The sequence below is a fragment of the Strix uralensis genome, chromosome 7 (assembly GCF_047716275.1).
Source record: "Strix uralensis isolate ZFMK-TIS-50842 chromosome 7, bStrUra1, whole genome shotgun sequence".
NCBI classification, from domain to species: Eukaryota; Metazoa; Chordata; class Aves; order Strigiformes; family Strigidae; genus Strix; species Strix uralensis.
In genome coordinates this window covers 19,190,876-19,206,443 of record NC_133978.1, presented here as the reverse complement: position 1 = coordinate 19,206,443, position 15,568 = coordinate 19,190,876, and the positions used below count along the sequence as shown (strand labels likewise).

General features: G+C 42.6%; 1 protein-coding gene across 6 annotated transcripts in view; it reads right to left on the bottom strand.

Moving 5' to 3' along the window:
• NDST2 (N-deacetylase and N-sulfotransferase 2) overlaps positions 1-15,568 on the bottom strand; it is a 140,141-nt gene that overhangs the window by 19,879 nt on the left and 104,694 nt on the right. For all 6 annotated transcript variants that reach the window (XM_074874636.1, XM_074874638.1, XM_074874637.1 and 3 more), the window contains one exon: positions 4,516-5,911. In XM_074874636.1, coding sequence (XP_074730737.1) covers positions 4,516-5,508 — 993 coding nt within the window. In that variant the 5' untranslated portion in view covers positions 5,509-5,911. The remainder of the gene's footprint in view (positions 1-4,515; positions 5,912-15,568) is intronic.

Genomic DNA, 15,568 nt, shown 5'->3' with positions numbered 1-15,568 from the left:
GGCAATCAAGAGTAGGAGTAGGCTATCCATTAAGATATAAAATAGCCAGATGCAAACAGATCTTCACGTGCAAATTTGAGAAATTTAGTTGCTCACATGGTACAGGACAGAGGGCTAGCATTTTAGCTATCCTCCATCTCTAAAAAGCAAAGTTTCTTCCCCTAGAACACGGCCCCTCCAATCCCTCCAAGAATTTCTGTTTTATTTTTCTAACTATCTTCCATTCCAAAAACCCTTCCAAGATGCAGCCAAGCCCCCAACCCTGAAAGGCCCCTTCCCCAGCTAAGCTCCCTGCTCAAAGCTCAGCAAGGCTCACCCCAGGAAGGAACAGATGGGATCTTCAAGAGATTCCCAGCACTGGCCACCAGAACTCATAAGCTACATCAAGTCCAGACCCACTTCAAGCTTGTCACAGTCTACCAGAGAACATTCTCTGCAACTCACAACCTGTATTTTTGGAGGCCTTTAGTACTTAACTGGGGCAGCGAGGCTGCAGGACCAGTTGAGACATCTACATTTCTGGACACAATGCAAAAAAAGGTCTAAGCTTCAGTCTGATGTTCAATGCCCATCACTTTAAAAAAGGCTTTTCCATAATCTCAAATTATGATAAATATTTCTGTCTAAGCAAATTTTAGGGGAAAAAGTTTAACATTGTGTCTTTTGTTGCAACACATTAAAAAAGCTATATAATCTCACTGATGGATCTGCAAAGATTTACTCAACAGTTACTACAAGCTCTTGATGCCATCCAGTGAAAGACAAAAACTCTCAATGGGGTTAAAATTCCAGGAGCGAGGAAGAAATCTGGGGAAGCCACAGCACCCTGATTCTACAGTCTTTAGGTTGCTTCTTTAGGACCTAATCCTCTTCTAAGATGGCACGGTGTCCTTGGAATCACAGTAATACAGGGCTAAACCTTCATGCAACTATGAAATTTTTAACTTCCGAAAGTATTTGCAGAGATTTTAGCTGTTTCATACAAACCCTAAATATTACCTCCCCTATCTCACATCCCTCTAAAAAGAGACAAAAGAAAAGGGGGAAATAAGGTTTAGAGTCAGATGCTGGGAAGAAAGGATACTATGAGTCCAGGAAAATGAAGAGAAACAGATGATAAAAAATGGAGGAAGAAAGCAGATTCTTTTGACAGCCTCTTCTCAAATGCTCATGCAAAGCGTACTAGGAACATGTTGCAGAAACACCTTCTTCGTAAAAACTGCCCCTGTGGACACTGGGCAGCACATTCTCAAGAGGATTTTCTTCACAGCAGTAGCACCGGCATGGCTCAAAACAGTGCTGTCAAAAGAGAAAGCATTCATGGTACTGGTATTTCTACCTCCCCTACAATGTTAGAATCAGGGAGTTAGAAACTGCTGAGTATTTTCATTTCAGGTAAGATCTTCTGCTACAATTTAGAAAGGCAAGCGCTGGCTGACAGCCACCCTCACTAGATTCTCTCTCTCCCACCCTCAGCATTCATAACCCAAAATGAAATGACTGTCCTTGATTTTCACTTAGCTTGCTTTCAGACTTGCTAGCAATGATTGCTCACTATTTACGCCTTTGTAGAGATTACCAGCAAAAGAGGCAAAAACTCATCTACTTAATCTTCCTTCCTCATACCTAAAGACGACCAGGAAGGATCATAAGAGCCAGATCCTTTTGCATTAGAAACGGCTCATCTTTGTTGGCCAGTTCCATGGAGGTTTGGTAAATTCCAAGGATTATGATTTTAGAAGAGACTGAATGTGGAATAATTGAGAAGAGAAGGGATTCTCAGAGATTTTTTGTTGTTAATTAAGTGCAGCTCAAATTTCTGGTAAACTTTACAAGGGAAAAACATTTTTGTCGTGCAACTTCCCACTGTTTCACTTCAATTGAGGACTGCAAGCTCCTGCTGCAGCCCTTCAACAGAAACAGGAACTCAATAGTTATCATCTTTAAAGTAAAAGCAAGCACAATTCCTTTCTTTCTTGTTGAAGAAGAAAGCTATTCAGCTCTCCTTTAAGCATCACAAATAAAAACATTTCTCCCCTCACGCAGGACATCTACCATGGGCATGCATTCAATCAAATTATATTCAGCACCTTCTTTTAACAGTCATTTTGACTGGGAAGCTCTCTGAATGTGGACCTGCATATGGCAAACAGGCTCACTGGGACAGCAGAGTCAATTTTATACCTTCACACAACATCCAATCTTCAAACCGCTACCCTGACCACTGTAATCTAAGCTTTAAGATAAGGACCTGTGTGTTGAGATAACAGTCCTGAAACAGAGCTTTCATATAAAAGGCCAAAGAAAATGTCAGCTGTTCTGTCACTATTATATCCCCTTCTCTCCCCACGGTGCGAGGCTATCAACAAATCCATGTAGTTATTTCTCGCTTTTAAAAAATAAAAATTCATTAACCTCTCGTGGCTCTGCAGAGAGCTTCTTTTAAATGGATAAATCTGGGTTTTATCTGCTTTGCCTGAGATTCTCTGCTTACTGATCACAGATTATTCCTCCATTTCACCCTGCTAAAACCCAAACAAAGCATCTTTTGGAATTATCTTGTCTGGGTTTGTTTTTAACATCACTAGAGCAGCCTCTGTTTCCAAAAGCTTTGGCCACCTATCTCCTGTTTTCTTACATGGGTCTGTAACCCGCACAGATACTACAGAGGTGAGAATCTCTGCCAGTTTGGACTAGAGGGTGCAGGGCCTGCTTAGGAACAAGGTAAGATTGTGATCCTTCCAAAAAAAAAAATCTTTCTGAGCATTTCAGCACCTCAAAACACAGGAACACTGCAGTGAAATGAAGAAAATCTTAGCATTTTCCTTAGATAAGTATTACATAGAACTGTTCCATTTTTCCATACCTGCCTGCTTGCAAACACTTTTTCTATACCTGTTTGCTTTGAGAGTTATGGTCAAAAGGTGGCTCTAAAGAATTATTAAAGAATGAAGGAAGTAAAACAAATAACAGCATGCAATTAGAGCTGCTTCAGGCATGCAGCTTCAAATGAATTGTAAAGATAAAGCTAGCTCCAAACAGAATGCAAGGGCTTCCTTTTCTGATCCTTTTCTGGGATCAGAAGCAGAACTTAAAATCTCAAAGACCTGAAAAAATGGAGATGAACTGAGATATGCCTTGCATGGATACATAAAACATGTAGAAAAGGTGGTATGACTCCTAGTGAGGTGGAAGAGTGCTCTTGGGAATACGTAATGGATGATGTTCAGTTCAGGTAAGGGGACGCACATGTACAACAGCATTTTGTTTTATACCCTTGTCTCTAACGTTCTGTGCTCTTAGACAAAAGGTTAAAGGGTGCTTCACCTTGAAGTCATTTTGGAAACATGCTAAGGCAGCTGCTGTCACAGGCTTATCGTCATCATGGCTGGCACCCAGGGAACTCCATACAGAACCTATCTAAGGGCAAGTGCTAAATGGGAATCCAGAGGCCTGGAGCCTCTTACCTCTGACAACCACCTCAGCACACCTGGAGGTACAGGCAATGCCCTGTCTCAATGGCTACAAACCAGAACTGGTGGGGAAGATACAAAGGCAAGTCTTGGCTCTGTGAGGGAGCATAGGTACACGTTATCACAGACTTAGGAGAACACTTTATCACATACTTTCAAGGACACAGAGAAGTAGAAGGTGCACTTAGTTTCTTACTTTCTTCCTACTTGTTTTTTCCTTTGCCTGTCTCACTTCCCTCTCCTCCACAACATCTCTCTCTCTGTGTCTTTCCCATATCCTTTCCTAACAGGTCACTGTATTACTTAAGGAACTGCCACGGAAAGCAGACCACAAAGATGGCATCTCTCCTTCCCAATTGTGAGGCCACAGAGACAACTCACATGAAGGCTTGGTCTGCGAATGTTCCCCTGGTGAATTTTTGTATATTCCCTGCCCAGGGATGGGGGCTGCTAGTGGAGGATATGAGTGGGCTGTAACAAAGGGTGAGAGAAAAGCTTTCTATTCCCAGTTTGGTTATGTCCTGAAAAACTAGATGGCTAAAACATAGGCTATAGCAATTTATACCGCATGGACTGGCCTACAGTTTTGCAATATAATATATACAGTTTATACATATCATAATACAAAATAATACAATAAATACAGTTTTTCTATTCTATTCTGTTCTATACTAACATAACTTGCCTTTTCCTTTTGAATGGTAAAGTTTACAGCTACAAATAGGTTGACAGAGGAAATCTGCATACGCTAGTTTCCTATGTCAAAGAGGAGACAGGACAGACCACCACAGGCATCCTCCTCTTAAATTCAGAGAGACCAGCTACAGATCCCAGAATGAAAAATGGTCCACTTAAACCTGCAAAACTGTTGAGAGCACCACATATGGTGCCTCGGCACCTTTGCAGGCTACTTCTCTGTTTAAGATGAAAACAATTGCAGCAATCAACTCTTACACTCAAATTAAATGAAACCTTGACTCTCCTGGCATACCACACACACTAGAAATTTGTCTGGGGCCTGTAGTTATTCTGGGGATTTTACCTCTACATCGGACACTTTCATGCGAGTGCCCTCTTTTCCCACAAATATATCATCAATGTCGACTAGGATATAGCGATCAAGCGTGAGACAGAGGCGCTTGCCAGTCAAGTAGGCAATGGCATCCACGAAAATGAGTTTGTGCAGCCAAAAATTTAGGTTATTGCCAAAGAGAACCCGCTGGATCCCATCGTGGAGACCCAGGTCCTGCACCACAGTGGCATGCAACGCTTTGTGGGTGGCCAGGTGAGGAATGGACTCCGAGGACTTTGTGCTGGCCAACAGCACTGGCTCATAGGTGCTGTGGTTTGACTGGAACACTGTCCAGTCATCACCAGGCAAGGGACCCTGCTCCACCTCATTAGCCCGGGTGACGTAGAGCAGGGGAGCACTAGGGTTGATGTGATAGTCCCGCAGCCCCAGGTTGGAATGTAGAAAAAGGGGGAAACCCTTGAGCTGTGCACTGAGCAGGCTGTTCTCGTTGGCTTTGAAAAAGCCTATAATCCCCACTCCATACTCTACACAGTATTTGTCCAGCAGCTCTCGGTTCCAAGCATCTAGGTTCACATATTTAAGGATGTTCTCATAGATAATAAGAGCGTAGCGTCCTCTATCTTTGTCTGTCAGGGTGGGCATATCCCCTTTGCCAGGGGCGATCTCTGTCCTGTATTTAAACCGGCTAGATTCCAGGATGGCCACTATTTCCTGCCCCAGCTGGGAGTAAATGCTTTCCACAAAGACTAGCACCACAGGATCTGTGCGTGAGGTGTCCACAGATTTCGTAAGCCTCCAGCTGGCTTGCGGTGGGATCAAGATGCGGTGCTGGTTGCTGCAGTCACTGAAGGGCAGGGGTGGTGGCTCTTTGATTTTGGGACTGTTAGTGACGTAGTAAGCCAGGATGCACATGGAGATCAGGCTGAAGGCAATGAGCAGCAGGATCAATCTGTGGAGCTCCAGCTGTCGCACGTGCCGCACTACTTTCCACAACTGAATCATGGTGAGGCGGGCTGCCCACCCCCTCCTCACAGTCTGCACCCACGTCCTTGAAATCTCCAGTGCCGCCGTGGCAGTACCCAGCAGCAGCTCACAAAAAAGAGTGAGCAGCTGCAGAGAGAGACAAAGCTAAAGCAAATAGCTACAAGGCTAGACTCCCAGGGATCTGCCATTTATCTCAAGTAACCATGGCCCTCAATTCCCATCGCTCTTTTGTGTGCTTCCTCCTGTTCCTCTCCTCTCTCTCAGGAAAGTCTCTTGGAGGAGCGAGGTTTCCTGAATCTTGTCTCCAACAGCAAATCAGTCTGTCATCCTGTGCACAAGCAGTTTCAGCTCAGCCTTCCCAGGTGTCCTGTTTCTCATTTAGCTGTTTCGCATTCACATGATGGCACCTTCTCTTTGCATCCTGCAATTTAAAAAGAAAAAGTCAATTCTTGGTATGGATTCATGGTATTTAATGGGTTTGAGATGAAATGGCAGGATCAGCAGGTGCTAGGTGGGCAGCATCACTCGCCTGTCAGCAGGCAGACCTGTTCCCTGGGAAGTGACACACACCATTTGTGCGGGAGCTTGGCAGAACAACCGTAACAGCCTTTGGAAGAAAGGTCCTGAGAGTGCACAGGGACTCAGCATTTGCCTTGCTTACAGCAAACAGAGCCAGTGTAACTGGCCTTCCTGCACTTCTCTCTATGCCACTGAACAGAAAACATGAACCCTTTTTATTCTAGCTTGTATTTCAAAATTAACAAGAGGAGGAGAGAGCCCTCACATTCTCTGTCTTGTCCTGTTCTCATACTAATGATGATGTGTCCAAGTCCTTGCCAGTGACTTTCCAGGCCCTCAGGATATGGCTGTCCTGAACCCAGCAGGATGCCTTGAATTCCCACCAGCTCTCTTGCTCCACAACTGCCGATTTCCATGCCCCTCTATGAGGCTGCCCTACTTGTCCTGGGAACTCATGTTCTTCCAAGGCTCTCAGAACACAGCTCTGGGGAGGCATCGTTCCTCAGGCATCACAGAGCCAGGGGCTACAGGCTGCCTGCACACTGCACACTTAATTGTTGCCAACTGATTCAGCAGCAGTTGGAGAGGAAACATCTGAAACCCTCCTCACCTTCCTTATACGCCACTGAAAAGCATGAAGACTGTTTTACATCACCAACGGCACAACGTAAATTTGGGTTGGTCTCAAATACGTGAAAGCTTCTTGTTATGAAGCTCTCCCACCTCTCGCTTTGTGTTTATGACAGCAGACTATTTCACCATATGTTGTTATTTTTCCAGGATAAAATGCTCAACAAAGCCAACAAACACCAAGCCATCTAAAACATAAACACCAGGGAGAGTAGCTAAATTGCTCCTTGGTTTAAAAATAAAATCACTGTGTAGTTTTCTCTCCTTTACCAGAAGTGTGACCCACCTACAGCAACAACACCCAGGTGTGCATTACTTGGGATACAGGCACATTTTGGGGGAACACCTGCTGCCCCTCCCAGCACAGTGCAAGGACAGCCTAAATGCCAGATGTTGCTCACCAAGTCAGTCATGCTCAAAATGAGCTCCCTGTAAAAGTTAAAAAAACTTTTTTCTCTCAAAACCTTTCTTACTCACACACCCACACTCCTGCAGACATGTGCTGCACCACACACAATCCCTCTAACCACCTGCTCAACTGGCAGAGCTTACAACACCAGGAGACATAAGAGCAACAACAACAAAAAGTACTACCAAAACAGTTCTTCATCCTTTCTCCATTCCTCTCATTTTTGAGCCTTTTTGTTACTATCATTGTGATAAAACAAAGAATATTATACTAGTTTGCCCATGAGTTTCAGACAGACATAAAGTTTTTATAAAGTCAGGGTTTTAACAACTAGCTCCACCAGAAATGAAACTACGTGTGAGACAGATGCTTATTTTGCTCCACCAGAAAAGAAATTACTTGTGAGACAGATGCTTATTTTGTAATGTGTATTACTAAACAGAAAAAAATCCTTCTGAGTCAGGGAAAATATCAGTTCACAGATGAGGCCAAAAGTCCCACTCTAAAACTAGACTGTTTTCCAAACTGCTGGTGCAGCTTGAAGCAGAGAAAAAAAACCAAGCAGATTTTATATGAAGAGATATAATATTGCTAACTTTGTGATAGCAGATGGAAAAGAGTCAGAGTGCTCTTTACACAAGCCTTATAATGATCATTAAGTATTATCTCAGATAACTTCTATGCTATAAGCTCAGCAGAGCAGGGATTGGCTTGTGTAGTGCACAATGAAACCTTAGCCCTGGTGAGGTCTTCAGAATAGCTGTAGACTGTAAAATGTAAAGTATATTACAGAAATAATTTTCCACTGGAGAAACTGAGACACAGTAAATCTTATTGAAGGTCACACTACGAGGCAGCAGATGAATCAAGACTTAAAAAAAAAAAAAATTCACAAAATTCTGTTCACCACACTCCAAATGGATTGAGTCTCCATTCCCAAATGGCCCTCTGTAAGGACAGAGCTGGCTCTGGAAATCCAGCTCAGTCAGTGACAACAAGCTGTGTTTTCTTCAACACTGATGACCTATCATCTCTGTTTAGTCTCTATATACTGTTAATTTTTTATTGGAAAAATGACAAGGGAGAGAAGGGGAGAAATTACTATGGGAAGATGTAAAAAACAGAATTCAGATAGCTTTTTCCTTGTTACTGAAGTGACAACTGATTTTGAATGCATGACTCTGGATTGAGTGCAGTATATGGCTTTGTAATTTCAGTTCAAGTCAAGATCAGTCCCAGTGATACACTGGGACTGCCAGTGTATCAGCATAATACCCCAAAACATGTGTCACCTTTCAAAAGCAACCACAAAAATTACCTTTCCACCTCTACAATGAGCCTTTCCCACCCCACTGCCTCTGCAAGGAAGGCCCTGGGGATGTTACCACCCTCATGCTTGGCACTAGAGCTCCAAAGTCACACTGCAGGAGCCAGTGGCAGCAGAATTCACCAGGGCAGAGAGAGGTTAGATAGAAACATAATAAATGCTGCATGGTTTTTTATGAGGTGAATTCCCTGTAAGACACAATATACACAGCTCCATGTGTATCAGCTGCTATCAGAAGTGGTCTTCATTCCACTCCTGTGCAACAAATTCATGCAAAACACTCAACTCGGATTCCTACATACTCGATTTTGACTGAGAAGACTGAGAATAGCAAAACTGTCTTCCCAAATAGCTCACATTCTTTTGTTTTTCAATCTCATTGGATAAAAGAGACTAATTAGACTATTTTGGATTCAAAGATTCACTATCTTAGCATGTATTAGACAAGAAGTTGTTTTTGCAGGAGAAAGTAATGTAAAGAGGGACTTAAAAGCTCAGAAGCCCATGCGTTTCCTACAGAAATTTGTAAGCAAGTGTTTCTGGGGTAGAATTTGTAATCTAAACATCACGGTAACAGTAAGAAAACTGAGAGTAATCTGATCTGTGCAAAAGCCTGGGAAAGTACTGATCTACTCTTACAACTCTTTACTCCCAAAACATCAACCTGGAAAACACTTCTCTTCCCTGGTTACACTCACTCACCTCTCCAACTTCATTTTAGTGTTGAATTGAGTCTCTATTTTGCAGAGAACTGTAGCTTCAGTTTCCTGGTTATCAGTTTAAAGATGAAAATCACAAGACAACTGAATTATTCTGCAGAATAAGGATGAAACCACAGTTTAAGCTAGGCTGCCACACCTGCAGTGCCCAGCTGAGGGGCAAGAGGGAGAGGAACCCCCTTTGCTGGGCACTTCTGAAACACAGCAGTGTTTTGATAACAATGACTCCATTCAAGCCTCTAGCGAAGCTCCTAAACAAGCCCCCATTTGTTACATGGGTGAGCTCAAAAAAACAAATTAAAAAAAAAGGCCTGTATCAGATTGCTGCTCAAGAATCTGTCAGCTCCGATCTCTTTAACAAGGCTTCACAGCCAGAGGGCATGCCAGCTGGCACGGTATGCATTTAGCTCTTTGGGGACCACATCAGCTGGTTTAGGCTCAAATGAAAAGAAAAAAAAAGCAACAAAACAAATATACCAACCTAAATTTATATTAAAAGGTGAGAGAGATGTCAGAAACCACCCATATCCAAAACAAAAAGCCCAGGAAGATCTATCCTGGAGAAAGAAGAGGGGGGAAGAAAAAAAAAAAAAAAAAAGAAAACACACTAAAAATTGTTCCCTCTTAAAGGAAAAGAAAATACCTGTGTCTTCTTTTGAGATCAAACTGCTTGGAATCTAACACAAAATCCCCAAGTTTATAGATAACTTAAGGTCCATTCCAAACTCCTGTCAGGACTGTCTGAGTGATAATTGCAAGAGGCAGCAGTCAAAACCCACAGCAAGGATGAAGCGTTTCACTGGTGCAAGGATGCAGGCTCAGCAGGCTCCCACCCTGCCAGAAAAGTATTGCTACATGAGAGAGCATCAGCTGTAAGGTCACCTATCTCACAAATCACCAGCATTAAGACAAATGCTTTATAGAACTTAGATGTTCTGTTTCCTAGTGATACACAGTGTTAATGTGAAACATAAACCGTTTTGTGAATAATCAGCTGCTAAGCCACATGGCAACTGATGTGATATGAAAGCAAGATAATAATCAGAATTGTGTGGTTTTAATGTCTGATCCCCAGATATTTCCAATGCTTGAAAATTATTGTGGGGATCAGTACAAACGCTCAAGACCAGCTCTTATCCAAAACAGTGAACAGAATATATGTATTTGGGGCTGCTGGTACATTCATGCCAAGGCAGGTGGAAGATAATGGGGTGTCATCTGACACCTTTATCAAGAACTTTGGTCATCCAAGCTCCCTTCCTAGCTGAGCCACAGAAGGTCTTACCACCCTAAAAATCAGTGCCACAAGTACATTTCCCCAGCCCTTTTTATTATTCATAATATAACCCCTCTTTCTGGAATGCACAGCAGCAGGATCTTGCCTTTGTCCAGAACAGCTCTAATTCAGAAATCTTTCTCTGGCGCTTCCTGCGCGACGGTTGTTGCCTTGGGCCCCCAGAGGGACTGCAGTAATTGAGTTACACAGTAATCAGAGAAGGAATCTGATTGATTTTCCAACCCATTCCACTTTAATGGTGTCATCATGACACACAATTCCTCATTAGTCTGCTTGATTGTAAGACACCACAGCCCCTCCCTTGTCTGTGGTGGTATCTGTTTTGCCAGGCCTCCATGTACAGCCCACCTCTCTCACGAAGGTGGGGAACCTGGCAAGTAATGTCAGCAGAGCACAGTGAGCCACATGGCAAAAGAATGAGTAGAATCTCCGGAGAACTGGTTGTATTCCACATACTGGATAAAAAAATTACTGTGGAAATTACAACCACGTTGTAATGTAATTGCTAACCAAGCTCATTTTTGGGCTCTGGGCATGTGTTTCAGCTAGCACCCACTGCCAGTCAAATCCTGTGGTGAGAGACTGCCCAAGGAATACAAAACTCAGATCAAAGAGGCAAGAACCACTAACGGTGACCGTGCTGCTCCAGCAAACAGGCTTGCAGCCTCCAGCCAGCGCTGTGCTCTGCTTCGGCAAGTCCCCACACAAGGATAGGCCTCTTTCGGTACAGACCTGCGGTAAGCCGGAAAGCTGCCAGCCGGCCAGCAAGCTTGAAATGTGTCAGTCTGATATAAAAGGAGAAGATCTGTGCGATGGAGTAATAATTATTTTTATTTTTTTATTATCATCCCCAGACAAATATGTAACTTCACAGCTTCTGCATGAGAAACAAACTGCAGTCCATGCTAAACAGATCTCATGAACTCCTCTCCGCCCAGCCTGGTGGAAACCCAACTGCAGGTTTGAATTTATCCTTGTGCCAGTGCAATGAAGTTTGAAGGCACCATGAAGGCACAGATCTTAAGAGAGGCTGCCTCATGTTGCCAGGCCAGCTCCACAGGGGGGCTGCACATGGATCCCATGACTCCTGCAAGGTTCTTGCTGTTGGGATATATGATATACCCCTGCCACTGACAACCTAGTTTGTGGCAGATCTTTGTTCTCTTACTCCTTTACAGCACAAAAAAAGAAACAACAGGTTTAGTCCTTCCCATGCCAGTGACAGAGGCATGGCCCAGCACTACCTGCTAGCAGTGTAAACTAACCCTTTCCTCTGAAAACGAAAATAGCCTCCTTATAAGAGCTTCCAGGAAATCTGGTTTTCAGCTCCCTGCATTCTCCCCATCATACTACACTCACTGTTTAGGTCATTACAACTGACCTGACTCATTTTCAAAAGCAAGGGAATTTCAAACTTAACACTGAGGTATTCGCTCAAGTTGAATGTCAGCACCACAAGCCCCTATGTATTTCACTGTCTTGGCACAGGACAAATTTGGGAAGGGAGAACAGTTATCTTGTTTTTTAGCCTGCCTAAAGATCAGATGTGCAAATCAGAAACCCGAAGAATTATTTAACAAACAAAATTTCAACCTTCAACAGTTGCTGATGATTGACTACGTAATAAAAATAATATGTAGCTTGGCTGATGCACACCTTTGCTGGAATGAAAAGGAAAGACTACAAGTATTGTGGTAGTGGAAGTGCTCACGGAAGTCAGAGCTTTTCACCAGCTGAGGGGACGTAACTGCTCCGGGGGCACACAGGTCTCTAACGCCACTGTCGTGACAGAAAGGAGGCACTTTCCTCAGAAATAACCACAGGGGCATATCCACTCCTTTACTTCATGTGCTACCGAACCTCTAACACCTAGGTATCAGGCCACCACAAGAACTGCACAGTTTCATTCTAGCATTACCCTTCCTTCTATTTTGTGCCTTTCCTGACACATAGGTCTATGCACACTCTGACCCCTAACCCTTTTCCCAAACCAGGCGATAACATGAGACATCAGCTCCTTTCTGCAGCCAGGCCCTTGGAGCTGCAGGATGGAGAACCAGAGTTAGCACAGGTTAGAGCCTGCCACACAAGGGACTCCAAGTTGCTCTCCAATCCCACCCAGGTGGGAAGTGAATATCGCAGTCACCCCAAATGGTGGGAACACACCATCTTCAGCCTCCTCCTTACATCAGTAATCAACACGTATGCTCTATCATGGCAGAACATCTTGAATTCAACTATGAGAACAGGAAATAAATGCAGTTCCTTCTGCATTAGATATTGACAAGGATCTAACTTCCACTCCCTCACGCACCCTGCTTATCACAATTCAGATAAACGATCCTGCTGCAAAAAGCAAAACGTCTTCTCTGCTGTCTTCTCCTAAGTAACTTAATCAAGTGGGGAAATACAGTCAAACTGTGGCAAAAACAAGACAACTCACTGTCAGTCAGAGTTGAAGTGCCTTAAATAGAAATGTACATTATGGAAGTTTATCTGTAATTGCTATGAAAGCAGCCTAACCATTCTTCCTTCAAGCTATACTTTTAAAATTTCACCTCAATTAGCAATAGGCTGATCTTCTATATTCAATTGCTTCCTCCTTCCTGTAACACATAGGAAGTAATCTTCTTTTCCAAACTATTTTACCTAGGAATATATGACAGTAGGGAACAGGTTTAATAGTGTTACACTGAAAGTTTGTCCGAACTGACATGAGAAGTTAAGTATGCCCTACCAAAGCATAAAACCTCAGGAAAACTCTTGTGCTTACCTGTACTTGTGTATTTGCACCAAGATCCACAGGGTCAGAATTTGCTGAGCTTGTAAAAGAATATGTTCCCCAGAGGTGTACAGCAGGTCCCTCTTGCCTTCAGCTGAGGTCTTCTATTCACCAGACCTCCACCCAGTGTAAAGCTAATAGCCTATCTCCCAGCCTTTTTAGTTTCTAATATCCAGTTCTCTATTACCTTGGTGTGATTGAAATAAGTAAGTCTCCTGGACTCAGAGAACAAAACATTCACATTTTCGCTGGTTTGGCTACTGCAAGACAGCTTTTAACACAGTGCAAACTTACTTCAGAAAAAGGGAGTAAAAGTGATATAAGTAAGCTGTAAATCTGGCCTACCAAAGGCATAATGAGTAAAAACAAGCAAAGGGAAGAAGAGTAGAAAGGGTGGAAAAGGCATTACTTGAGGTGTATGGAGATTACATAGGCTGGCTGAGACAGTGGTTTGGAGGGCTGGGTTTTGCAAGAAGAACAAATGCAAAGTGCTCTACTGCCTTCACAACTACCTGTGCAATGAAAATCATCATCTGTTTTTTCACAAGCGTTATGGCAGAAATAGATTTCAATGGGGAACTCTGTCAGGAAGACTGTCAGGGCCCTGCATACACCAATGGTCTCTGACCAGCCTCCATCTACTGACCTGGGAGCCGTACCTAAGCTCAGGCCGTGACCTGAATTACAAGTATGGTCTGCCTTGCTGACCTGATTCTGGACCTGCCTGATGACTGTGGACTCATCTGGTGATCAGTGGACTCTAGGTTGAACCTGATGGCTGTCACTGACCACCTCTTAGTTGTCTTATTGTTGCAGAGTATGCTGCCTGGGCTGGAGGAGGAGGGTGGATGGAGACTCCATGCATGGTGGGTGAGGGCAACTCCAGCCTACTGGGATCCTTATAGCCTTGATAGACTCAGCAGCAGCTTCACAGGCTAGTTAGTTTTCAATGCATGAAAGATGTGTAAATGACAGCAGGACAGAGTCTGCTAGAGAAACAGGGTGATAAAGAGTTATGGCTATTGTTAGACTTCCCTGTCTTAATGTGGGTGGAATTATTTAATTTTCTCTCAAACCATCTGTGTTTGTAATCGTTACAAACTCAGAGCAACACAGGCAATGCACATTTATTTCCACACCACAGTTTACACTATGTCACGCTCACTACCATTTTAAAACAAGAATTTCAACACTCTACCTCCTGTTCCCCCTTGTAGAAACCTTGTTTTTAGACAATCAACACAGAAACAAAACTTACTATTTCAAAAGACGTATACCTCAAATATATTAATTCATTTTAAATGATACTGTAATTACATGCCACTAGTTCTCAGTCTTCCATTTTATAGACTTAATCGCTAAAGTGGGTGCTACATGCTTATATTTTTAATTAGTCAACTGATTAAGAGCAGAATTTTTTTCTACTATGAAGCTGCATCTTTAAAATACTCCTTCATGCACAGTAAACCCAGGACCTCATTAACATCCTAATTAACAGTACAGACAAACTCAGGAACAAAAGCTGCTGTATTTGCAATCAAATCTACCCTCTGATCAAACTGAAGTTTTGTCAGGAAAGCTCAAGATTTTTGAGCAAAATGTACATCTCCATTAGGGACTGCAGCTGAAGACAAAAAGGATCTGGGTACTGAAAACTGCAAGGTGCCCAATTATGGGTTTTGGAGACTAATTCAGATACCTTGGAGACTTTTTTCCAAAATTTACAAGTAGTAAAATTCCCAATAAAATGCATTAAACTACTGAAAATCAGATTCATTTTTCATTATTAACATGGAAACTATTTATGTTTTCAAGTAAGAAATTGTTTTTTCCATGAAGAAGCTTAGTTTTGAAGTCCACTTTTATTTTCTGACAATGGAAAAATACAGGATTAACCTTCAAGTCAAAAATCAGTGAGGTTAGTTTTGTGTGCCATTTTGCAAGCTTGTATAAGTATTTATATAATTAAACAATTATGAAACTATTACTGTTTCACACATAACACTAAGATATGAGGTCAGATACTATCAGAAGTGGGACCTGAAAATAGAAGTATTCAGAACACTGTTTACTATGAAACTTAGTCTAAAGCAACATTAATGTTTTCAGGGTTTCAATTTCTTTCTTAATAAATCTTCAACTTGGTTCAAGTAAGTGAATTGAAAACAAAAAATCCCAGTAACTTTTTAAAAAATCAATAATCAGACTGCCTTGTCTCAGTTGGAATGGAAAGAACAGACTTGTCAGAAAAGTGTATTCTCTCCAGGTAGAAACATGCATCAGCCTGTATGGTGAGGTGATCAGTGGGATGGAGAACTCGCTTCCCTTCGTCTAGCCTGGTAGAAGGTATTCAGCCTATAAAATGCACTACAAAATATGCAGTAACTTGATCCAC